The sequence below is a fragment of the Apteryx rowi genome, unplaced genomic scaffold (genome assembly GCF_003343035.1).
Source record: "Apteryx rowi isolate R43461 unplaced genomic scaffold, aptRow1 scaffold_98, whole genome shotgun sequence".
NCBI lineage: Eukaryota > Metazoa > Chordata > Aves > Apterygiformes > Apterygidae > Apteryx > Apteryx rowi.
Genome location: NW_020451293.1, coordinates 1,931,927 through 1,958,807, shown reverse-complemented (window position 1 = coordinate 1,958,807; position 26,881 = coordinate 1,931,927). Strand labels below are relative to the sequence as shown.

The 26,881-nt window shown below is 40.6% G+C and overlaps 1 protein-coding gene across 10 annotated transcripts in view; it reads right to left on the bottom strand.

Moving 5' to 3' along the window:
• The window catches only part of DCAF1 (DDB1 and CUL4 associated factor 1), a 56,947-nt gene extending 30,214 nt beyond the window's left edge, over nt 1-26,733 (bottom strand). For 5 of the 10 annotated variants that reach the window (XR_003251786.1, XR_003251787.1, XM_026054982.1 and 2 more), the window contains exons 1-13: nt 26,643-26,732; nt 21,764-21,881; nt 16,583-16,659; nt 15,777-15,850; nt 14,719-14,832; nt 12,645-12,782; nt 11,358-11,861; nt 10,072-10,173; nt 7,630-7,788; nt 4,869-5,048; nt 3,795-4,004; nt 2,672-2,841; nt 405-529 (exon numbers count right to left, since the gene is read on the bottom strand). Coding sequence is in view for 8 of the 10 variants with exons in the window: in XM_026054982.1 (XP_025910767.1) it covers nt 405-529; nt 2,672-2,841; nt 3,795-4,004; nt 4,869-5,048; nt 7,630-7,788; nt 10,072-10,173; nt 11,358-11,861; nt 12,645-12,782; nt 14,719-14,832; nt 15,777-15,850; nt 16,583-16,659; nt 21,764-21,873 (1,963 nt within the window). In the remaining 2 variants the exon portion in view is untranslated. Of the gene's footprint in view, nt 1-404; nt 530-2,671; nt 2,842-3,794; nt 4,005-4,868; nt 5,049-7,629; nt 7,789-10,071; nt 10,174-11,357; nt 11,862-12,644; nt 12,783-14,718; nt 14,833-15,776; nt 15,851-16,582; nt 16,660-21,763; nt 21,882-26,642 lie in introns of all 10 variants that reach the window. The other 5 variants (XM_026054978.1, XM_026054979.1, XM_026054980.1 and 2 more) reach the window with 2 other exon arrangements.
• Nucleotides 26,734-26,881: the final 148 nt, after the last annotated feature.

Genomic DNA, 26,881 nt, shown 5'->3' with positions numbered 1-26,881 from the left:
AGGTAGCCAATTAAAGAATAACTCAAGCAAATACATAACAATAATTATTCCTCTCCCATATTCCCAAACGCCATAACCTCAGGAGACCTAAATTTCTGGGAAGCTGAGGGAACCTAGTAGTCCCATTACAAAAGGGGATTTGCCTGCATTTGTATTTAATGAGGTCTTGGAAAACAAGTGAGTCAAAGGCCATACCTCTGAATTTATAATCCAACCACAGTGCCAATCATGACACCATTTTAAACCACAGCCTGCTCTACTGTTCATTTGCATCCCCGACAGTAACTCTGAATATATGAATTATTTTAGCCCTTGTCTCACCGTAGGTGAGAAATGGCCAGCTGAAACACCACGTAGAAGATGACAACTGATAGATGTCTGTATCAAGACCACATTCAGCTTACCCACAGTAGAAACAGTAGATCCAGCTTCATCTAATACATCCACAGGTTCTGCCAGTTGCAACTGGATTTTAGGAACCACAGTCAGGATAGCTAGTACATCCAAAGCATATCTTACTGTGTCATTCCTGGAAGATGACAAYAGAAGAATGTCTTAAATGTGTACATACAGAGTTGTTTCAATGACACAAAATAGCGTTCAATCTACCCTACTCCAACAAAAAGAGTAAATCAGTCGCATCAGAAGTTTCTGAAGATGCCTTTTGATTTTAAAAGCTTCCACTCTACAAGGGCTCTACGTTTGTCCCTCAAAGGCAGCAGTGCTCACAAGAAAACATTGTAATCTAGTATATGCAAAAATAAGAGTGTTAAGATGAGTATCTGCAAAAGCATTCTAAAYTAAGATTCTCATTCTAATCTAATTTGACATCTAAGTTGGAAAATTACTGCTGTCTAAAATATTCCCTAGCCAGTCAACTCAAAAGGAAGTTTTTCTGAGGTGAAGGGAAATTGTGTAGCAATAAGACACACCATTATGATACAAAAAAAGGCACCAACTTGGGCAACGGTTTAGAGAAACACTGGTATAGAAGACCAAAAGAGCCATCGAGTGAGAGGTGGAAGAGAAAAACAATGCAAGAAAATCTAGTCTGAGACAGCACATTAAAGCAGCAGAGGGACTTAAGATAAGAATGATAAAATTTGGAAGAAACCAAAGAAACTCTGCTATCCTAAAAGCAGACCCAAAGAGCTGAAAAAGCTTCATATCTGAGGTAAGCATAAGGTCACTTTACTTTACAGTTACTCAGTAATTTCAAACGGCTACGTCCCATTCTCCTAATCCCCAAATCAGATCATAAAATCAGACGTAGCATGGATTTTTAGTAACAAACACTATTTCTAAATTCAACAATCCAGATAAAGGAGAGGAGCGAGGAATACATGCTGACCTATCAGCCACAGACTGAGACAGCACTGACCTTTTGGGGAGAAAGTTTAGGGAAGGATATGGGGGACCAAGGCAACAGCAGCTTTTACTACACACAAACCCCTCAGCTGAGGGAAGGGGGAAGGTTTGTCAGCCAGTGTGGCAAGGTAGGAGTTAACCCAGGCAGCAATTAGGAAAGAGCTGCAGAGAATAAGAGACAGGAGAACAGAAACTACCCAGGAGAGCACAACCTGAGAGGAGGAGGAGGAGGCAGGGGACTGCAGAAGCAAAACAGATTTCGAGAGCTTTCAAGTCAAGTTAGGCAAGGAGCTCCTGTAGACAGCAGAGATCAGGAAGGGGGAGTCCTTGGTGATGAGCGTACAGCTGATGACAGCTACCTATAGCAGACACTGACTCACCAGCAAACATATCTCTAGAGAGGACTACACCTTCACCCTTGGGAGTAGATGTTCATTAGGTAAACAGAGGCAGGAACCTTGTAACCATCCTCCCTTTGAACTGCGGACAGGATCTTAACGTTTTCCTATCAGAGCTTGGTGCAGCTCTCTCTCTTAGTAACAATACGGATGCTGAAGATTCAGGCGGGGGGGAAGGAAGGGAGCAAAGAGGTGCCATGGAAACTTAACAGAACATCATGGTGTCCCCACAGCACGTCTGTGGCCAAGACAGGGGAGAGAACTTAAAAGTAACATCACAAGTTGAGCCTCTCTACAAACTCATTGGTGGTATTTCAACTAGGGACACTAACCCGAGCAAAGCACAGAAACAATCTTCAGCCTCTTTTTCCTCTCTCAAACGCTGGCTTGTTGCATACAACTCCCTCACGCAGTTATACCTACTTGGTAAACTTCAAATGCCAACAAATCGGTGATACACAATGTCCTTCCTTGAGCCAGCTAAGCTTGGACATCCAAAGGGATATTCCACCCCCCTCCAGAATTAAGACATGTCTTGATTTCACCCTCTGTTTTAAAGGTTTTCTAACCTCTGATAATAATGCAATTAGTACTTCTGCAACAAAAAAGTAAATAAATTCTGAGACAGAGAAAATGGCACAGAAGAATGACTAAGCTCTACAAAGATGCTGATTTCAGAAACCTTGTGACATCCTCCTCTCCACCTCATGAGTTTGATCCTGCTTTCCACAATGTTTATTGTCATAAGCACTACGCAACTATACTGCAGGCTCTGCCTAAACATTATGTGCCTGCCTCAGATGCTGTCTCTAATAGAGGGAGGAAAATCTAAAAGTTTTGATGCCTTGCCTAAGAGTCACAACTTGCTGCACTAAAGAAATGCAGTACTACAGCAAATAGCTCACCTTGCATAGTACGTCTTCCAGTTGCACGCTATTGAAATGAGCTGAAGCATGAGCTGCACGCAAGACAACTTGAGAAAGACCTCTGCGGGCTCCCAGTAGAGCTGTGCTGGACCATACTCAATGAGGAACTCCATCATCTCTACAATCTGCTCGTGAGTGTAGGAACAGGCCTGTAGGGGAAAGAGTTAGAAGCATTAGAAAGATTACAAAGGTTACAAACGTGCAGATCAAGCTCTTTACTGCTGAGAATTAACTGAAAACTGCATCCACATCAAAATTGAGAGGCTATTGCTCTTCCTTGCAGATTAAATACTCACTTTGTGAGTTATTCTCCAGCTATTAAAAAAGAAGCAACTGCTGCTATAAYAGACAATAATAAGCTTAAGAATAAAACCCTTTAAGTTTCTTTGCTACTCTAGAAAGATTAGATGAATTTAGAAAAGTTATATTAAAATTCCAGGCTGCTTTTAAACTACTAATATCTATGATATTTTCACAGAAACCAAAGGAACTTATGTTTTATCATTCCAGCATTTCTGGAAAATCATCATAAACAAACCAAAAYGAATGTGCTCCCTCAGAACATTCGTTTGGCCAGAAAATTCATTTTAAAAATCACTTTGCAGGAAGAAGGGAGGAAAAAATCATGGCCAACACAAGTGTCTCCCATCTCATTTCTAAAAAATATGGTGTCCTACAGACACATTTGATTTGTCATTATGAAATCATAAACTCATATTCAAGTTTTCCTAATTACGCACTTTTCTGTAACTGCAGATTATGTCCTTTCAGAGCTTAAAAGCATAAAAAATTCCATGAGTATCAAAAGAAAAACTTGCTTTTAATAACTTTAACTTAAGTTTTTGAAATATGGCAGTAGAACCATGAGAGAAGAGCGGGAACCCTAATCAGATAGAGTTCAGATGCACCTCAAAGGCTTTTCTGCATTTTTTCAATGGCAGTGTCAGTCCACAGGGGTAAGGAAAAAAGCACGCACACACACAACCCCCCCCCATCAACTGTCTAGTGATTCTGCTGACTAGAAAGAAAATCCACGTATTTCTGCAGCTCAGATTCACTCAAAAACCACAACAACATTAAAAGCTTGCAACATGTTGCTCACCTTGTAGGGGGGCTGCGGATGGACAAGAATGCCACCCTCAGTGCGCTGAAGCGACTGCTTCACTTGTTCAAGTTTGATGGCAAGGTGAGCCTCAAAGTACCTTCGCAAGGCCATGCAGGTGTGTTTTCCAGTCTGGCGACTGGCAAAGATCTCATCGTCACTCAGGAGGGCTCCTTGGTCTTCCAGGTTTAAGATCTCAAGAGTGCTTATCTACAGAAAGAGTTTAGGGGGGCAGAGAGAGAGAGGATATTTCACCAGCTCACTCTCCAGAACAAAAAGCACCTACAATTCTCAGCTTAGATTGCTATAAAAGTCATACACAAACACTCTCTTTAGACAGCTGATGAAAGCTTTTTCTGTTCCGACTGCTATCTGCTTGCATTAATAGCAAGTCTAAAAAGAACCGTTCCCCCTCCTTTGCCATCTATGAAAAAAGAAATCTAGAAATCACATGAGTGTAGATCTGGAGGCAGTGTTGTACAACTAAGCATTATATTACACAACACAAAGTGTGTTTACACCCTGCAGTGGAGAATAGTGGATGTCCCTGAATTAGCACCAACCTAAGCTGTTATGACCACGCAACAATACCATGCAGACGGACCAGCTTTTGCACAGAAACAGTATAATTAGATTTATATGGTACCGTGATTAACACGATCATAACGCAGCACAGCACAAACATAGCTCTACTTCTCCTGGAACCAGGCTGGATGTGTCCGCACCCAAAAGGTGCATGACAACACCACATGTGCATATGGAATGGCAAGAAACATGTGAACTACCACTAAGCCCCTGCTATTTGAGTGAACACTACCTAAGGCAGAAGTTGCACCAAAAAGCTCTCAGAAGGTAGCAAGTCTCTGGACAATGATTAGAACAAAAATAAATGTTAATAATAAAAGATGAAGGGATCTTCATGTCTGTTGCACAGAAAACTCACCATCGTTTCCCCATCTCTTGGGAACCGAGGAGGGGGGAACGGGACAGAATTCTTCACAGTAAGTAACTGTAAAAGGTGCAAAACCTGACACTAAAACAACGTTCAGCATGTAAGAAGGCTACAAGCCTTACCAGGTTAACCAGACGACGGAGACCGTCATGCCTGTCAAAGAGTTCCAGGACAGCACGGAAGGAGAAGCAAATGGAGAAGAACATGGTAGCATGGCAGCAGCCTGAGGCATGCGAGCACTCCATCAGCCATAGGGTGTAGTTCACTACGTCCGAGAGCACGTTATGGGGATGCATGCACACCTAGAAAGCAAAAGAAGATTTGTGAGAAGGACTACAAACAGATTGCAGAAGAGAAGTCAATTAGTCTGAGGAGAATGAGGGTTCTCTGAGAGGCAAACAGACAGGGGACAAACGTCCCAAGTCTAGATGGGAGTAACTGTTCTCTGAGACATGAAATAGAAGTCCCAAGTCCAGACCAGTAAAAGCAGGCCTCAATGGGGCTAATATGGTCATGATATGGCAATATAAGACCAGTTGCTACTGGCCCATTCCCAGACCTAAATACAGTAATAACAGCAGTCTTAAATGCAGTATAATTTCAGAGAGTCTCTCTGCACTGTTTTAAGCTATCCAAAGAGAGCACTCCGTTAAAGCCAGGGGAGGAAGAGTCATTTCCAAGGAAGAAACAAAAATTCCGCTGAATGTAAGTAACAACATCATACACTACACTGAAGTTCTAGCAAACTTCAGTAGCACCAAAGTCTAGGGGAAGCACAAGGATCATCAAATGCAAATCTAAAGCTTGAGCTTTCGCTGCAAAGTGACAACTTAGTTGGTCTCTTTCTTTCCTCAGATCCTGTCTCTGAGACGTGCAGACCACGTGCTCAGAGCTGAGCTTTTCCATACATTTGTTAGCTTCCAATAATAAGGAACTTGGAACCCTCTGTTAGGGTCAGTACCAGTGGGAACAGCGCAGGGAGCTGAAGCATTGGCACCAATTGCTTTTATGCAAAGTTAGCAGATTTTTTTTGGTCTCTTCTCTGCTGGCATTAGACATGCACTCAGAGATGACTATATTCCCATATCCAGTCTTGCTTCCGCCCCAAGATCTGAGGCTTGGCATAGACTAAGTGGCAAGGGACTGCCACTTGAAGCTGGCTTCCTCCAAACTCCAAAGGCAAGAGAAATGGAGCACAGAGGACTTGTGCTTGCCCAGAGCAAAAATAAACCTGCTCTACCTGCCACCTGTCGATATTAGGGATACCATGTCACTGATGAGACAGTGTCACTACAAACAGCTGCATGTCTTTATAACACGGCATGAGGATGCCATGGAGAAGGAATCCCCATGCAGCACCCTGCTGTGGGCTTTTGGTTTTTCTTTTGAAGAACCATGACAGCAGCAAGTGGAACAAAAACAAGGGGGGGGGGGCAGAGGTAGGGAGGAGAGCAGAGAGTTTTCTTATGACAAATATCAATGTTCAGAGAAACACCAAAGCAGTTCATATACAGCCAGGGTCCACCTTACTGATATAGCTGGCAAAAAGAAGTGGACAAAACATTATGCACGTTTCACCTTTCGTGCCCTCATAAGGGAGATAAAACAGAGGGCACACAGATGGTCCTGTCAACCTTGATTACCAAAAGGTTTTTGAGCTCGCTCATATGAATGCCTGCAGAATAAAAAGGTCATCAGAATCCATACTGATATGTCCTTAAAAAACCACTACCCTAGCCTCTATGCATTTAATAGTGTTAAGCATGTCAAATCAAAACAGAGATTCAGGCAGCACCAGAAACTAGGAAAGAATATGCAAAAATGTAAAGTTACTAGTTTAACTTCTTCTATCTTCAACTGAAAGAAAAAAAAAAATATCCAAACACTCCCAGTGACAGGCCTGGAAGCAGAAGTCATCACTCTGAAAGTGCTTAAGGCTGCAATTTAGCAGTTGCCTTGAATGAGTCTTAGAGCAGGATGCTCCCACATGCCAGTACTAATGCTCACAAGGCAAGGACAAGCTGAAAGTGTGCCGATTCTTTTGGCACGACAGCAGCTACAGCATAAATTGGATCATTTCCTAAATGTGGATCAGCATGGAAGTGCTGCTGCCATTATAAGGAAAGAAATATAATTGCCATTTAAAGTATCCGGGAAACTGAAGCTTAAGGGAAGACTGCCATACCAACCCGTCTGAAATGATCCTCATGAAGGAGCACTAAAACTGACAGGAGGAGCCTTTTATGAATTTCTTTTCATGATAAAACATGAGGTGAGGAACTTATCTTCATCATCAGCTATTTTAACATTTATAAGCTCAGGCCACAGAGAACCCTTGATATCATTTAATTTGATTTCCTGCCCAGTGGAGACCAGACTGCAACGGAGGACCAAAGCAGGTCTAACAACATCAAAGTTACACTGCTGTCCTGAATCTGTCCAGGGACAGCATAACACTGAAGCCATCAGTAGCCTGTGCATGGAAAAGCAATCCCAAGTATAGGAGTCAGCTGGATCAGATGGGAAAGGAAAGACTAATGAGAATGGAGTTTTGGGGTTTTTTTTGTTTTTTGTTTTTGTTTTTTGTTTTAAAAGCAAGAGGGGCAAGAGAAGGGTGAGGAGGGGGAAGGATGCTTTGAGACAATGCCCTCAAAACAGAGCTCTTCAGCTACATTCCCTGGGAGCCGAAACCCATAAACAAAGCACCCTCAAATGCACCACTATTTATATACTTCCCATTGACTCTGCGCATACCAAGGTCTTAAATATAAATTTGCTTTTTAGCTTAAGAGATGTTTATTCACCGTTTGAACTCGGGTAGGAAGAGCAAGTCCCTCAAAACCATGGGAATCACTACAGTTCTATTAAAAGAACATCTCTTACCCTCTCCATGGCATCTTGATTGTAAGACAAATAATATAAGCACATGGAGACCCCTGTGGCTGCCATAGAAGGACGTGGGATCTCTAGCAATTTTTGCACTCCTCCATGAGCAACAAACTCCGTCGCAAACTTGTTGTGCAGCAGCAGCGATGCCAAATGCTAAGGAAAGATGAAAGTGGATTAGATTAGAATTCTTCAAACTGTTGTCCGCTCTCCCTCCCCCTGGAGGAAGGCAGATGGCAGAAAAAAACAGCACCCCTTGCTTTGTCCCTTTTTTTCTGCCTCCCATTATACTGAATTGCAGAATGGAATATTTAGCCAATATATTACTTCTATATGGCTTTTACAGTAATTATGTCTCCCTAACTATTACAAGTGCCATCAGTACAGTAAGTTATTTTGCTTGAATATTGCCTGAAGAGATTGTTAAGGTTTTCCGCCAGAGTGCAATTTAAATGAAGCTTAGATATCTATTTCTTGCTGGTGTACTCCAGAGACAGGAATTGAAAGTTGCATAGTGTTGAGGTTATCAGCAGCCCTGCTAAAAACAAGCAAAGATATCACAAACCTTTCTCCTCAACTGATCACCTTCACCTGTTGCAGATTTTGGGTATGAGCTGGTACTAACTCCAGTCACTAAATATATAATTCTTGCTTCCTAGCTGAGGCTAATCTAGGCTAAACTTATGCTGTCAGAAAAGGCAGTCCTGCCTTTCTTCCCTGTTCCCCTGTTTCTGCCTCTTCCCTTGTGCCAACACTAGCATTAAAGCAGTATCTAAATTAACGTCAAACTGATCTGTCTGAAAACTAATCCAGGAAACAAAACAAAAAAGTGAGCTTTACTCCAGACTGGCTCCTTTATCTGGTTCACTATACGGCTGCACAAATGTTAGGGCAGGCACGAGGTAGGAAATGGTACTGCAGACATCTACTGATTAAACAATCACAAAAGGAGTGGAAAAAAGCCACTATCTCTTTTTTAAAAAGATACAGATTTGGTGCAGCTGTTATTTGTCTTCTAAAACAGCACTCGTATCTAATCAGTGAACTAGAGCCTGCTAATCAAAACTGCTGCACTCTTTCTTTGGTCAGAAGAGTTGCCTCTAACTACACAGGTACCTGTATATTCTTTGTTTTCCCTTTGTAGCTTTTTTGGGGAGGAAGAGGAGGAAAGCGGAAGGGTGTCCCGCATCAGAAGCCTGACAAAAGGGTTCTTGTACCACAACAAATCTGACCCAAAATTCCATGGGTTAAGTTGGCACATTATCAGTTACAGATAAGGAATGCTGTTTCAGGCTCCACACAAGAAGTGTAACTTATTTAAGAAATAACAACACAAAGGTAAATGACAAGCAAAAAAGGCAGCTATAGCAGGTTGTTTTACACTCGCTGCAAAAGGAATGCAGGAAAAGCGGAGCGATTCAGAAGTGATCCAATGGGACACTAAGCATTCTTCTTATTCGTTCTATATTAACTCACTTGCTAAATCACTACGAAATACTCAAGGTTGCATTCACACTTTGTGTATGCCATATCGCTGGCAAAGAAAATTTTACAAAATGAAGGTTAAAGGCTACTGTTAAAACTCAAGTGTGCAGCTGCACTGAAGTTTACTGCACTTCACTGTATTACCTACAGGCAATACTAAAGGTAAACAATAAGAAGTAAAAGGTAACCACTGCACGCACACACATGCACACCCCCAACTCAGGTAACCTACACCTTTTGTGGGAACACTGTTCCTTGGAAATAAATCCTTGGACAAATGACAAATCAAGGCATTAACGAGAGAGAGAAAGATGACACTGGAGGTCCAGAGAGAGAAGTTACTGCAAGAGAGGGGAAAAAACTCACAGAAAAAAATATAACCTGTGCTGCTGCTGCATTACAGGTTCAGATAGGGAGGGATATTTTGTGTTTTCATTTCTTGGGGGAGATAATCTACAGATAGCTTCATATGAGCAATCATATTTTCAAACATCAAACACAGAGGCGTCATGCTGGAGCTTCTGGGAGTGAGCTGCTTATGCTTCTTACGCCTTACAAATGTCCCTTGAGATGACAGGCAGTGGAATAACTTAGGAGTGCCATCTAAGGGCAGCAGAAACACAAGCGTTTGATAGAGAAAGGAATTATCATCATCTTCAGACAGATAGATGGCAGGGGAAATTAATGGCGCTTACCTCACAATTAAGACCTTTTTATCCTCCCCCCTTTTTTTAATGTTTCCGAATTAAAAAAAAACAAAAACAACAAAAAAAAAAAACACAAAATCCCAACGCATTCAAGTTGAGTCAAAGCCAATTCCAATCCCAGGGCAGCCTGTAAGATGCACAGGCCTAGCGGAGGTGAGCATTCACCTTTGACACATGCAGCAGACACGCACTCACAATGTTTCACAACGTTTATAGCAAATTTTTTTGCATTCCTAAAGTAGTTTACCTTAAGGGCTTCAAAAGTGAGCAGCACGTCATTGGTTCGCTTCAAATCGATGTAGTACATCATCAGCTCTCTTGATCCGAGTTGCATAAAGATGGGTAGCAGCTGAAAAAAATTAATTAGGAGGCTAGCTGAAGGTTTCATGGGAAGGTCAAGGTCTGGTTTGATTTTTACTCTCTCAAGCCCCCAATTTTCCCCTATTAGCAGATACCTGTTATGAGAGGTCAGTGGTAACCAGCTCCATCCATAGGAAGCAATAAAGGTTAACAGACCTCTTGTAATACATCTGCTGACTGCAGCAAGGTGCATGACAGCTGCCACACGGAAATCTTAAGACACTCCTTCAAGTGCGGCTATGGCAAGTCCACACAGATACCACCCTGGCGATAGGTTCCACTTTCCATCTGTGCAAAGACAACTACCCGACAACTGAACAGAAAAAAACAGGAGAGCAGGGCAACAAACCAAAACCCTTGCATAATTCTTTGTGTAACAGCTTTATAGTATTAATTCCTATTTTTATATCCTATTATTGCTGGCCTATGAAGCGATCCAGTCAGCATGCAGGGGATTAAGGGACAATGTTTCTTCGGCTCTCTCAGAAGCAGGACACACAAGTGCGCGTGCACACACACACACAAATGCATATCACAAAGCAAAACTGTGTTTGTTGCTTTGTTCCATCTCAATTCAAATACATCCAGCTAGAAAAACGATTAAGCAGAGATACAGGTGGTCTGCAGACCTGGGCTAAATTGAGGTTTATGGTAACACAGGGAAAAGGAAACGCTCTTTGGTAAATCTGATACAGCCCAACTATTTTGTCCATATTCATAACAACAGCTCTCAAAAGAATCTGTGTAACGTGGGCACTGCCAGTTCTTATCAGAACTACTGCTGAGGTTACACAAGCCATTTCATTTAGCATTTCAGTTTCATATTTCCTCAGAATTTTAATGTGGAGTCTAACTCCCCTAGAGTAAGCAGGGGAAAAAAAAAAAAAAGTGACTTGCCCCGTATCATGTAAACAAAACCTAGAAGTATACAGAACCCAGGAACTGAACTCCTAGTGCCAGGCTCAAGCTACTAGACCTCACGCCTGCTGGATTCCTAACACCCTTATGACTTCAAACAGTTTGAAAAAATCATCAGCACCTTAGGAAAGCCTACTGATCTCAGTCATATCAGAGCAATGTAATAGTTCTGCAAATTCTTCACCGCAATACCACTTGTAGTTTCGCCAGGATAATTCAAGCACAGAGTGCTTCCTCCCACCTTCATATGCTCACCTCTTGGTACTCCCCTAAGGGAGTCAGGTACTGAAGAATAAGCCTCTGCTCTATGGCAGGAGTCAAAGGGTAAAGTGTATAATTAGTGCCAATCACCCACGGGGACATTTCTGACCAGCTGCTGTTGGACAGTTCAACAAACATCCGCTCCGGTTCTGAAGCGGAGAATCCCAGCTTTTGCTTGGCCTTCCGGAAGCCGTCTCTTTCATGCTGTTTCCCCGATTTGCTTTTTCTCAGGCCCCCATCGTCCAGTTTCGTGGCAGAGTTTACTCTGCTACTGGTCTTGTGACTCGAATCAAGATGAAAGGAGATCTCCATATCCCCAGCAACTTCCTCTTGCTCTCCATCTACTGCCATCTCCCCATAATCCATATCCACAGCCTCTTCATCCAGAGGCAGCAGGGGATCCGACGGCACTTTTCGAGGACTGGGACGCTTGTTTTCTTGTTTCGTAGTCATTTCAGTAACCTGTAACTCTCGCAGTCGCCGAAGCACCAAAGCCACCTGTTATACAAATAAGCAAGCATGAGAACACTTTCTGCCTTGAACACGCAACTCACACTGGCCATATTCTTGCTTTTAACATCCGACCAACTCCTTAGCATAAAATATCAAGCATGCTGTGGTGTATATTTGGCCCACAGAAATAATGGTTTAATAGCAAGAAGAAGACTCCAACCCTTTTTGTTATAACTACTTTCACTACAAATAAAGTATCAGCCCGCAGCCTCCTTTTGACTGAGAAGGATTCACCTGTGTTTTGACATGCTGTACAGAATCCCGAGAGCCAAATTTGCCTATCCCACCTGCTTCTAAGTCATTTCAATCGCCGATATAAGTCAGAAAGAATCAATACTAAACTGGCAAAAGGTTTAGAATAAAAGTAAACAGAATTTCATATTAAGTTGTCCCATGTTGATTTATCTTTAATTTTAAAGTCTCAGTCCAGTACCTAAGCCACCACATGCAATAATTATGGTTTTAAAGCAAATTTTTCAAAAGCTTTAGGGGAGCCAGGAACATAAGACCCATAAGAAAGAATAGTATTTGCTTTCTTAGGTTTCCACAGGCATTTTTAAAAACACAACCTGGGCAACAATAATCAGGCTGCATACCACAAGATCAGCAAATGCATGGCTGGGAAAAGACGCAAAGCATGAGCTGCCAACTCTTACAGCTATTACTAGAATGACTGTAAAATCCATATATTAATTCATGAACAACAACAAAAAAAGGGTTATACATATCTGTCCTCTAAAGAAGAAAAGCACATCAGTAGATCATTACCAGTTGTGAGTTCTCATCCCTGTAATTTGCAGCAATATCTTGGTTTTCCATAGCTCCTCCCAACAGCCCTGTTGCGTACGTCCTCAGTGGCTGATCAGCCTCTCGCGCCCACTTAAAGAGGTTTTCAACTATGCCTTCCTAGAATGAGGAAAGTAAGAAAGTAATTCCAACAGTTATACTTCAGTTTTTCCTCCTTGGTCCCAAGGAAAGCATCTGTTGGTAACAATTCTTCCTGTCTCAAGTAATGATTGGGCTGGATTTCCTGCTGATTAAGTTATGAATCAAAATTTTAAACTCTTGGGAAGCAAAAAAAAGAAGAAAAAAAAAAAAACTTAACAGTGCATGCTGCATAAAACTATTCCCAGGCATCAGGTACCTGGCATCAAGATTTGCACACCTGCAGAAATCTTCCAGAGTGGCAATTATTGCCTAGAAAGCGGCAAAACACAAGTTTAAATTGATTAGCCAAACAAACAACACCAGAAAAAAAACAAACAAACCAACCAAAGTGCTGGTTTCACTCATGTAATTCCCCAGCAATTTAGCAGATTTCAAAGGACTGGCATTGAATATATACCAAGTAGAATAAAATTTGGCTAAAGTTCTTACATTTCACTAGAAGCTTCAAAGCATACTAGGGCCAAATTGAGAAGCGACTTAAATAAGCAAGCTAGCTGTTGCCAGAGGAACTATGTACATTAATGATTACTCATGAACCCAAAGAACAATTGTCAACACGGTCACAAATCCAGAATGGTTTGAGAAAAGAGAAGTGCATGGAAGTATATCAACTGTTACAAATGAAAATCTTCATGTTAAATATAGTTAATGATTTTAGTAGTAACAAATTAGACAGTATTTGAACGCAGCCTGACATGCATTTTTTTAACCAGCCTGGATAAGTGTAAATTAAAATTAAAGTAGTCAATTAAAATACAGTGGGTAAGAATGGAAGATTCCATTTTTTTCTCTAAATCATTATGGGACCTTGAAGCAGCATGTAACACATTATTAGCTTAACAGGGATCTTGCACGTGGTTTGGACCAGTATAGTTACAACATGATAAAAGATCAGCTAAAAGTAATGATGAGCAGGCATATATTTCCATGAGAACTCTCAGCTCACAGATTTTTAAAGCACTGACTATTATATATTTAAATTCATATTATTATTTAAATGCTCTTAAATCATTAAAAATCAATGAGATGTGAAATACATTGGCCGCCAGAGGGCCTCTTTATGACTGTAATAATATAAACTCTTAAAACAGTGCATTTGGTTAACTGTTCTAAAAATCTCCTACATCTAAACACCCAAAGTTACAGCATGGAACTCAGCATAGGTTCTCTAGTTAAAAGAAAAAGAAAAAAACCTTAATGCAAAATTTGACTTAAAAATTTAATTTCAATTCACATAGAGATTTTTTTATCTCAGAAAAAAAAGTTATATTCGAATCCTCCCTAAATAGCAAATTATCGTTTTGCTTTTAACTTTTATGGATCAAAATCTCTAAGCCATAACCTGTGGACAGGTCAAAGATCTCAAATTAAATTCAATTCACATAGGGAGCATATTATTCTTCCCTCTTATGTTTTCAGAGCTCATACTCATAATTTTAACAGTAAAGAAACTCATTTGGGACTTTCATATGAAAGCAGCATCTGATTTTCAAATTTAGGATTATCTTAATTTTACAGACAGGAAACTGAGGTTTAGGAGTAAAATTACTGGGTGAGCCTACTACAGCAAGACTTAGCATTCTGTATGGCCTGCTCCATACCCAGGCCCATAAAATATCAGTTCAAAGGATAACATTTCCCAAAACATTACATCAAATTCCAGTTCCTCTGTTGCATGAATCAGTCTCCATTATATCTTAGAAGCTACGGACCACCCAAGATTTGGTGAGCCGAACAAGCTAAAGAAAATAAAAAAAAACATTAATAAGACAGAATCGATCATCTCCCAGAGATAGAACTTCAATCTTTCTTTTTACTGATTTCTCCTGTTGGAGGAATTGTTGGGGTATGCAATATGCCAAGTTTATGAATCAAGCCTTAGTCTAAAGGATACCTTTTCCTGAAAGACAACAGCAGTTTCCAGTCCCGGCATGATGTCCAGAAGAAGTCGGCAGGCAGCAGTGTTTAGTGGAGGTTCTCTGCTTGTCATCACATAAGCATTCACTAGCTAGAGAAGATCAGGAACAGCATTGGTTTGAAATTCATCTCTGACCAAAACCAAAGCAGTGAAATCCTTACAACTCCGCAGCAGTAAAATAATAAAATGAAAAATATATGTAAGCCCTGGATCTACAGGCAAGAAGTGTGTTAACCTGCTCTCCTGAATGCCTCAGAAGTTGAAATAACTTCTCAGAGAAACAGAATTTCCTTCCAATCTGCTGTTCACTGACTGAATATCCATCTTGAACTGATTTGTAAAGCCAAATGCATAAAAATACAACTGAAGTCTGAACAGAAAAATGGAATAGCTGAAAAAATATGCACTTCTTCAGTGGCATCTACTTTTGCTTATCACTTACAGTCTAAGACAGAAAGCTATATGCAAGCAATCCGGCAGAATCCCTACAGCAATATATATCGATACAGATATTTTAGGGAGACAAGGGTAACAAAAGTTCTAGCAATAAACTGGTGTTACAAGTGTAGCAAGGCAAGAGGAAAGCGAGACTTTTGCCTCCTAATCCTCTCCCTAAGTCTCCAAGAACTATTATACTCCTCTGCTCTTACAGGCAGCCCAGCATTTCCAAGTATTTAAAGGTAGAGACTCTAGTCATTGGAATTAGTGGTATTAATTCCCATTATGAAAGTTAATTATGCTTTTAAATTTGTATTAGAGGAGCAGTAATTTCTTTAGAGTGATAAACTTTGAGAAGAACTAATTCAATTATTACTATAAATATTCCAGCGCTCCTGAACAGCTAATAAACACCCCCTTCCTTGAGTCACTTTAACAGTGGCAAGCAAGTCACAGTTTAAATCCAATTTAAGAAACACTGTTACGAAAGAAATAGTCCCAACACCAGCAAAATTAATATTAAATAAGCACAAAGTAGACAGAAATCATGAGAAGGTGGCAGGGATTGTCAGGTGCAGTTCTCAGGGCAAACCTACCGCATTCATGAAATCATCATTCTTGAAAAGTATCCTTAGCAAGTGACCAAGCATGCACTCTGGGTCTGCTCGACCTGCAGGAGAAACAGGAAAAGACTCACCTAGCTACCTCAAGACTTCAAGATTGATACTGAATTGCTATCCTCAAATCAATTGTGCAATATTCTAGTTAGCAGAACCTTTCTCAGAAGGAAAATTACAGGAGAAATTTTAAAAATCAGTAACTGAGTTAATATTTCTTCTAGTAGGCATTACCTCTGTAAAATAATGCCCTACTAATCAAAGCATAACAGATCTTGTCAGCCCAAGAGTGTTGAACTGTCATTTCTGTGGACAGTGAAGATGTGGATGTAAGTCAAACCGTCTCCAGTAATTCGGAAATAAATCACCTCCCAAAAAATCCCCCCAAAAAAACAAAACAACAAAAAAAACATCCCAAAGCACTACACTTACCCAACGGCAAATTCAAGGCAATTCAAGATAATTTGAGATGGACTACCCTCTCTGTCCACCTCAGACCCGGTATTTCACATTAACTTGTTAACATAATCATACCCTTATTTCCTAAATCAACCTCTGAAATACTCCTCCAAAAGTCTACCCAGAGCCTCAAAATGTTGAAAACAAACTTCAAAACTGTCAGATATCAACACTACAGAACACAATTCCCCAGTTTGAAAGCAGTATCAGACCTTGATAAGCAGCAGAACACGTTCAGGCTAGATTTTGCTTACTTTTAAATATGAGTTAACCAGGTACCAGCTGAGATAGAGCTGAGGCTGCCAAAGACATTCAGCAAATCTTACCTGGATGTCGGTCATCAAATGGGTCTGGATCTCCTTTGCGGTACTCTTCAGTCTCCTTCTCAATCAGCTCAGACATTCTACAGAAAGAATAATAGAAAATGAGCAGAATCCACACTCAGTCTTGTCCTCGTAGACAGCTCCTCAGTTTGTCAATATACTATAAAACAGCTCATCACTCTCCTCTGAACTGTGTTCAGTGCTATCAGAGGATTTCAGACTGTCCGCTAAAGAAGAACGAGGAAAAAGAGACTTGTCTTTTATACCTCATTCCAACCCACCCCAAACACACTCAGCCCATATCAACATCCTGGCGATGCACAAGCGTACTGCTCTGCAGGAGGCTGGCTGCCAAAACTCCAAGAGGGGAAGCAGCGAATACAGTAAGTTTTCCTCCTAGGAAATAGGTAATTCCATCCTACTTCATTCGGTTCTAAAGAGAATGAAAACAAAGCTTATCCTGCCAGAAATCTCTCACTACTTTAGAAAGCTCTACTGAGATATAATACAGATGGGCCAATACCTTTCATTTACTCACATTAGAGTCCTAGTGATGTTCTACGACGCATCCTGTAAGAAACTCCCAATATTGCACTTTTTTTTTTTTTAAACCTGCCTAACAGTTGGAGAAGGCACTACCAGTGAAGCAGTATGACTGCCTCCGCTTTTACTAATGGGGTTCTTTTTACAGAAGACATAAGGCATGGGGGGCTTGTGTTATCCTAAAAAATAAAAGGAAAGAAGAAAAAGACCATCACATAGTCTCTCTCTTTTGCAGTAGGGTAAGTCCTGAACGGGTGACTTAGTCCTCCTTCCTATTCAGTCTGTGCAGGGGCACCTGCTCAAACTCAATGATTTTGTTCTAGTTGTATCCCTTCAACTCCATCCAAGCTCAAATTTTTACCAGGCGTGTCAGCTTTTGTAACAGCTAGGCCAAGGAGAAACTCAGCTGGCTACCCATTCGTAGACCTTCAAATACTTTAAATGCTCCTCTGTATCAGCAAACTATCAGAGGCTGTTTTAAAGTTAAGCCTTCCCCTAAATTGAGAAGCAGCCTCAGCAGATACAAGAAATCCTATGCTCTGATTTACTTAGAATAAGCTATACAGGAATGAATTATTTCTATTTAAAAGAAATGAAGAACAGGAGAGTATCTCACGGTCAAACAATAAATACTCCTATAGACATGCACTGTCTTTCTTCAAGAAGCTTTCCAGCAGAAGTACGTAATGTTTGAGGTGAAATAAAGACTGGGATTTAAAAAGCATTACCAAATTCATCTTATTCCCTTGGTATAAAACATCATTCCCTCCCCTCTCCTGAAGTCTAGAGTGGGGTGCAGAACCTATTGTCAGCACAGCAGTTTAATAGAAGGTCTTCATACCTCAGGGCTAGTGAACTGACTACAGTTTATTATCAGGGTGGGAAAATTGCGGGAAGGCTGCAGGAATTCCTGGAAAAATATTTCTTTCACTTACAGATTTCCCTTGCAGAATGCCAGTGACTTCTGCTCCATTCCTGTTACCTTCCAGAAAATATCCTGTGCTGCCAGGAATGATTAGAGGCAAAAATGTACTTAGTCTTGCCTTTGTGAACTACACTGATTTGCCAGTGTGTGCCAAAGGATGATGTTATAAAGCCTGCCCAGAATGTAGCAACAGCAAATTACCTTATTGGGAACAAGAAGGGTACTTCCGCGCTTTTCTCTGATCTGACAATTAACTTTCAGTAAACTGTTTATCCTGTGGGGTTCTAATATTTACTTTCAGTAAGCCTGAATCTGAAGAGATGCAAATTGTGTCTCTTGCTAACAGGTGGCACAGCTTGAGCTCTCACAGATTTCTGGCAAAAGCAAGTTACTTAAGTATGCCATTGCCAGCTCCTCTTCCCCCCCCCCCCGAAGGAACTAATAGCTTGAGGGGTGCCTGCTGACAGACAGCTGGGACAAATGGGGAGTTGAGAAGTTGAACCCCAGACTTATCAGGTCTTTTTAGGTGATAATCAGCATTTTGAAAGTCTGCCAGAAAGGACTGACAAGCAGCCTGGAAAGCAAGTGTAACATTCTTATCGGTCCATCCTGTTTAGGTAGGCAGCCAAACAGCGTGCCAGTTGAAGCTGCTGACTGGTCCCAGGGACAACAACATTATCTCAGCCTAGATGAGACAGGCACACGAATCGCTGATTACAGTTTTTTGAGACAAGTAGGCACAATCATTTGGCCGACATAAATAAATAAATACACAAAACACACACACTGCTGCTTTAAAACTGACTTTCAAAATGCGGGTGGAGGGGAAAATCAAACTTGCTTATATTACCCTTCTCTTCATTAAAACATACAAAGGTGGCTTCAAGAAGATTCTTACCAAGCCCACAACCTCAATACAATTAAAAAAAAACCACAAAAACAAAAACAACAACAACAAAACTCCTTTCCCCCTCAACAGTTCAAGTGTTAAGTCTTTTCAGCCCTTTTTGTTTGAGAAGTGTCTTGGATGAATCTATCTAGATGGTTTGTCAGCTCTTCACTGCAGGGAGAGAAGAACCGAATAACTAAGAAAGCTCATTCCATTTTCATAACACAGTTACATGCGCAAAGTGCTTTGTTGAAAGGGCTTTAGCAAAAAGCAGTTCACAAAAGTAGTTAATATTTACTCAGGTTGTGAGACTTCCTTGGTATTATGTTGAGAGTTTCAACATAATGTTGTTACATTCACAGTTTGCATGCACACAAAAATCTAAGTTTTATGTTGCAGAGGCAGGAGGGTGTCTTTCCCTCTTGCTTTTGTCTTATTTCTTGCCCATCTCTTTACAACTGCCTTTGCAGGTCATCTTCAAAAAGTTAATCAGATTCTCCTCATTTTCACTTGCTACAAACTGAGCTCACCCTGGGGGTGGGGAAAGAAGGGGCAGTGGGCTACATACAAGTATCTCTCAACTTTGCTACATCCCCACTGATCTAGACAGCATAATTTAAAGCAGTCCAGATATTGGCACACTATATGCCATGTTTGACTTGTGGAGATGAAGCCAGAAGGAATGATGTTGAGGTGCTGATTTATTCCCTTTATTTAAAAGGCTCTCAGGACCCCACGAAGGATCTGGCTCCCAGGATTTGCCAGCATGTTTCAACACTAGTTGCACCCAGACTATGAACTAATGCTTTTGAAGGATTTCATCTACGATTTCTTTGAAAACCATATAATATTATGTATTGTCATTTGCTGACACTGTTTTCTTACGTTCATACCTTCTGATAGTCCAGAAAACTAATTTATTAGTTAATCCAGAAAACTCACTTTGGAACTGACAAGTCACCTGTGGCCTGTAAGTCACCCTGTGGTTGTTACCGACCTACTATCGTTGAAACACTCACTACTGCACTCTCGCACATGCTGCCTCAGCATCATGTTTAATGGACTCCCCTCCACACAAGGAAGTTTTCTCTCACTTGCTCAGAGGGCAGGAGGAAGTAGAAAAATGTCACTCACCAACAAGTGTGACCACAGCTTCCTCTGTATTAAGTCTAAAACAACGTGCAAGAGCACTATGCTGCCTCAGCACATCAGCTAACAAAAGCTGGAGTTGGTAAGCACTTGTAATATCTCTTCCAACAGAGTCTTTTAAACCAAGGCTATTTCTGAAATCCTGTACTCCAAACAGAAGCATGGCTTTCACCGATACCTGAAACAATGGAAATCCAGCATCTTCCAGAGCCAGCAAATCCCCCTGCTCTCTACCTTAAATCAATCTCCACTAAAGCCAAAATACCCAAGCTTTCCTCATCCGTTTCAATCTGCCTGCTGCACAGAAACCTTGGGGATCCAAAGGAGGGCTATCAAACTTGCTTGGGCACAAATAATGGAGGGAACTCGAAGAGCTGAGCAGCAACAAGTGCCAAAATGCTATACACACAAGAAAATACATCTTTAATTTTAAATTCAAATTTCTTAGAACACAGAAACTTTCTGGCACTCATGCCTGCAATAAGAAGTCTGGAAGCAGCACATACAATTCTTTCAGGGCACAAATCAGACAACAAATACACAAAGATACACTAAAACACGTCTCATGTTTTTCAGGAAACCTGCTCATTTTTAAGGGCTTCGGATTGGCATTTTGCTGCTCATCTCCCTCTTCTGTGCTCCCTCTTATTCTTTAAGAAAAGTAGTAAAAACAGCACAAAAGTTTTACTGACTAGGTGAGGCATGGCACAGATCTGTGCAAAGAAGCTCCACCAGTCTGGTGCCGTTCCCATCGAGGGTCAGCTCAGGATCTGAGCACCGAGGTGCCTCACCCAACAACGCAGAACAGTGTGGTACAGAAGCCTGGGTTGTTCTTAAACTACCAGCAAACACGTTAAAACCTTCTGTATATACTGTTGGCAGACCTGTGGCCTACCTTGAGGTAGGAGGAGGAATTGGGTGGATTTTCTGTGAAATTCCCCTTAAAGCAAGAATATCATCAGTTTACCCAAGAGAGGCTTGGCTCAGAAAGCCACAAATGTAACTGATATTCTGAATGTTCTTCTTGTAGTAGAGGATGTCTTATCAATAATGCTGCTGCTACCCACCAACACATCTCCCAAAACATAATTTATTGGCCTAGGGGATGTTTTCCCTCACACATACAACATGACAATGCCAGTCAATCGATGACTGGTTAAAAAAAATTTTTTTTTTTTTGAGTTTTAACACCTCCCTTTAGGCATACACAATAAGCTTGAGTAAAATTTTCTCTATATGATCCCTTGAATTCATTCTATTGAGTCTCTCTCATCCTTTCATACAATCTGACCAATGTTATTACAAGAACAAACCAACCCACAATACCACTCTGGTGAAACAACATTCTCATAGCTTTCCTTCTTGAACAACATTTTTCAAGTTTCAGGCGAAGATATCAAACTTATCTCAACTATTTAATGATTCTCCCTGACTTCTGTTATTTCAGAGTACTAAATTTATGTTTCAGAGACAGTCTGCCTAAGAGCTTTGCAGTATAAAGTTCTTACCAAAATTATATGTATTTAAATACTACACTCACTGCACAACTTTCAGACCAAAGAATACAAATTACCAACAGCTAATCAGCTACTTAAAAACTTCAAGCAAAAACAGAGTAAAAGCAGCTCTCAAGCAACTTCAGATTTTTGAATTTCAGAATTTATTTACTGGAACTTACCTGGTGAGGATTGGGACCATGTCTTGCCCACTGCCATGTTCTTTCTCCCATTGCTCAAGCAAAGCAGTGAGCTCAGCTTTGGAGTCCACATGCCCAGATCCTGAAGTCATGGCTTAGCCTGAGGCAGAGGCAATAAACAAACAAAAAAGCAAGACGATTAGCAACAAATCCCACATAATTTTGATGGATTCATTCAAATAATCTAAATCAAAGATTAAAAGCCACTTGGAAGAGGCAAGTAAATATACAGCAACAAAGAATGAGAGAGAAAACTAAGCAACAAAATACTGCTGAATTTCACTTTAAAAACTGAAAATTTCTTTCTGGTCCTTTGTCTGAGGAATAAAAAGAACACGCGCTGATTGGAAGTAACCCTAGCTACAAGTGTGTTCAGAATTAAAGCCATTTAAAATTCTACCTGAATTCTGAATACCTGACCACAAGCTGACCTGAGTTAGTCCCGTTTGCTACTGCTCAGGGATTTACTTAAGAAACAACAAAACCAGGGCAGCAAGATTATGATCACCATCATTATTCCAGTTTAACACCCTCCAGACAGCAGTGAAAGTGAGAAGAACCGTATTAGCTTCACACTGCTGGGGAGGCAGAGGAAGGCATCGTGCAGCTGCTGGCACTGGAAGGAGCACCCAAACAGCAGCAGTCGGGGAAGGGAGAGGGTCTCCGTATCACCACTTGTTGAAGGTTTCCATGAACAGGCAGTGGCTCGATCATCGCAGGAAGGAGCACTGAAGCAATTACATCAGGTTTATCAGTTTTTAGTTGCAAGCCAGCAGCTGACAAAGGTTTATTTCCCCATCTTCAAATGTGGGCCCCCCCTACAGTAAGAGGTGTCTTGTTAAGGTACCATTTAATGAAGGGAACTCTCACGTAGGTTGTGTTTAAGCCTCTAAATTACCCAGATGTCATTTTTTGTTCCAGTCTGATAAAAATCTACTAGAAATATTAACAAATCAAACTACAACATAATCTGTCTCAAAATACTGCCATGCCCTTAGTCTCCAGCCTGACAGGCTGGGATGGCTGTGAAGAGATGTAACTTTATTGAAAGACACTGAGCAAATCTGGAGGAAGCAACACCCAATCCTCACTTACAAGTAGGCCTCGTACTGAGAGACAGGGAAGCGGGAAGTAGAGAAACAAAAGCAAAAGAAATCTATTCACATCCAAAAATGCACAAAAATGTCCAGTATCTCATTACCCATAACATGGCCAATATCCATCTTGCCATGAGGTTAAATATCCATTTGTCATAAGTAAATCAGAGAAAGAACTTTGCAAAACAGTGTTAAATACAGCAATGTCACGTTTAAGGCAATGACTTTCACATCAGCTCCTGAAATATATATAGTCAAAGGAGAGACTGTAAAGGGACTCGCAGTTCAACATAGATTACACAAGCATTTATAGCCGAGGTTTCTAAAAGGAAAAAAACCAACCAACCAAACAAACAAACCCACCACTATTTAAGCAAGCTAGAGGTATCCAACACTCAATTAAAACCCCTTCTCAAATCAGGGAGTGAATGAACACCACCATGGCTCTACCTCCTGCCTCATAGGTGCTTTTGAATTTAATGTATTGTGCCTGGTTAGCTAAATGCAAGACAAGAAATGAAGATCATCCAGCTGAAGATGAAGCTGGCAGAAACTGCACAAAAATCATCAACCCAAAGACTATAGAAAAAAAAATAAACCTGCAGCTACAAGACACCCAGTCTGAAGAACACCATTTTAATAAGCACTGTATAAAATGAGCATATGCTAACAAAAAACCTGCATAAGCATAAAGAAAAAGATGATGTTTTTTAAAATGGATAATGGTAATTACTTGTCATTTATTTAGAGCATTCATTATCCATTCATCACAAAACTAGACTGGGAAATTTGATGCAAAAGCATAAATCACTTTAGGAAAAAAAACCCAACACTGTCTGAATGCAGGCAACAAAAAATATCAAGATTGCTCACACACACACACACACACACACACACACCCTTTGGAAAAGAAAACTATTACAAGCTCATAAAGGTTCATTCCCTTTTTCATTAACTCAATAACACTTGCCAGCAGCATTTCTGAGCTTTTGAACATTACAGATAAACAACATTCAGCCAAATCTGCTTTGGGCCTCAGAACGCGAGTGCTGCAGTGGTAACTGCATTGAAACACTTCAGCCATCTCCACCTTCATTCTATACCCAAGAGATGAAAAATGTGCTTTGTGACCCCCAAAGCTTGTATAAGGTCTGCACAGGCTGTTCTGTAATCTGAAGAATAGTTGACTTCCCCTAACAACTCTTAATTATTTCAGCTAGAAAATAAGAAAGGTTGCTCCAGCAGTAACTGCAACAGGTCAACAAAACTCCAGTCAGGAAGATCACACATACATTGCTCACATTGCCCTGCCAGACATACAGTGCTATCCCAAAACCAAGTGGAAAAAAAAAAATCTCAGCTCTCCCTAAAACCCAGAGCTCACTTAAAGCAAGTTACAGATCTAGATAACAGGTGCTGATACACAGCTATTTTCCTGAAACAAAGTTGAAAATAAAAGTGCCACCCCTTCTAAAGTTGCACAGAAATGGAAGTAAATGTTTTTGCAAGGTTTATTACCTATATCCAAAGGCTGATTTCCTCCTACCCAGCTTTTCAAAGGAATTTGACCATTCTAGATGGCACGGAAGAGAAAGCAGCAACAAAATCCACCTCAGAATTGTCTACTTCCACAGTTCTCATAGTAACACATACTGGTTGTAAAATATATATGGATAGAACATTAGGCAGGTGGATAACATTTTTAAATACAAGAATCAAAACCAATTGCAACTGTGCTCACTTTTAAAAGATTTAAAATCAAAGCAAAGAGCTCAAGAAAAAGGACAAGATCATAAACTATATGAACTAAACTTTAACCATCAGAAATGCACCTAACCTGTTGGAGAGGGGGCCTATGAGAACAACTCTGAACCTCACTATTTCCCTTGGACAACCTGGTGAACAAATTCAATTTCAAGATGTTTTCTAGGAACTAATACAACAGGGTGCAGCTATCTCATTTTGTATTTAAATCCATGTGTTTTTTGTAAAATAATTTTTGAAGAGATACAGCCCTACCTGTGTCAATTATAATACCTAATAGGAAAAAAAAGGTTTTTTTCATTGCTTAACCAAAAACCACTACTGTCAGAATATCACATTTAGATTCAACAGAACTGATATAAGCAAAACCTAGGGAGGCTCTGGCTTTGGAAGACAAACATTTATAACCTTATTCATTCACTAACTGTGAACATGTCCACTGAAAATCCACATGTGTTTCAGCACCTAGTGGTGCACACACTACAGCTTTAACATTAAACACTATTTTAAATTCCAATACCTTAGCAACATTGCTGTGAACTTTTTATTTTTCTGAACATAAAATGTAAAAATCTGACAAAAAAGAGAAACCCAAAGAAGCACTCAGATCCAGATACTTAGCGGTGCTCATACATTTTTGAAATCTCACTTCAGTAGCAGTCATACACCTTAGTACGTAGGCTCTAAACAGCTAAAAAACATGAGTCTTGCTGACCTCTAACTGCAAACCTTGATAAGAGATAGTCTAGTTCAAGCAATTCAGCTTGAACCTTTTGTTCCTCTACATATTTGAGCGTCATACTGACTGCAAGAACAGCACAAGTCATTCACTTACTGATTTTGTATTATGTTCATAAAAAGGATTATGAGGTTCTGAACACGCTGACCTCAGTACAGATAAGCATTTTAAAGTGTGAAACCTCTTAGGTGAAAATAAATCTATTTGTAAAATCTGAAAGCCTATTGACAGCTTGGTTACTTGGAGAACAAGTGCAAAACCCATACCTTAAGAATGTAAAAGGTAAATGAAAGAGCCACATTTAAAAAAAAAAAAGCTTAATAAAAAAAAAATAAAATCAATTTTAATCAACTTTGTTGAAGAACTGTGTATTTAAATTCAGATGTGGGCAAGAGAGTTTGTGCATCCACATACACAGGGGCAACTCAAATTCTAATAACTACACTCTGGCCTAGCTTAAATAATCAAGTTTCGTATTGTTCTTAAACATGATTTTTAGTATGGCTGAGGAGACAACATAGATGACAAGTCTACAGTAATAATCTAACTACATAATGAAAAATTATGAACTCAGGAACCAGCATCTAATTAAATACATGGCAAGCAGATCAACAAATTTGTATGTTCTTTCCGTATTTATGTTTTAACACAAAAAATTCTTTACTTTTTAAAAATGCCTCTCATCAGAGAGGTACTCTTTAAATAGATGAAATACAAGGCAGCTATTTGGCTAAATCTGTTGACAGCCAGAAGCAACTATGCCAAAGTTAATGCTGAAGGGTAACGATGGCAACATAACTGTCAACACTGACAGTTCACTTGCAGAACAAAGTATGCCACAATCCTATCAAAAATCTTCACATCTACTGAGAATAAAATCATGTTTTGGTATCACACTTGAGTGAAGCTCTGAGGTCCTTATTTATTCAACTTCCCACTACAACCTCTAACACAAATCTGAATTGGCTGAGTTACTACAGAACAAGTTCTTTATATTGCTTTAAATATCTGTCCCCAAAAAATCATATATTTTTACAGCTAGAATATTTTTGAGGCCAGCTGAAAGCAAGTAGTTATTCAGTTTCCTGGATTTCCTCTTTTACAAAATAAACCTGAAACTACATGTTGGTTAGCCAGGGCAAGCACAAAAAACAGGAACAAACTTGTGTTGTCTGCAGAGRCAGGTACAGGAGCAACACTCCACTTCAGCATCAATATCCCCTTACACAACTGGAAGGAAAGACGTTGAGACCTTACTTACCCAGAAAAACATAAAGCCTTTATCTACCCAGAAAAACACACTGCTTATGACAGATCTTACAGGGCCGCGCACTGCAGCGCGCCGCCGGCGCGGAGGCACCTTTCACGGGAAGGCTGGTCGCTCGGGCCGGCCGGGGGGAGCCGCCGGGGCTCAACCGAAGGCCGGGGAGGCCCCCGAGCCGCCGCTCGCCGCGGGCAGCGACCCGGCGGTGAGCGCCGAGCGGCGCCTCCGCACGGCCC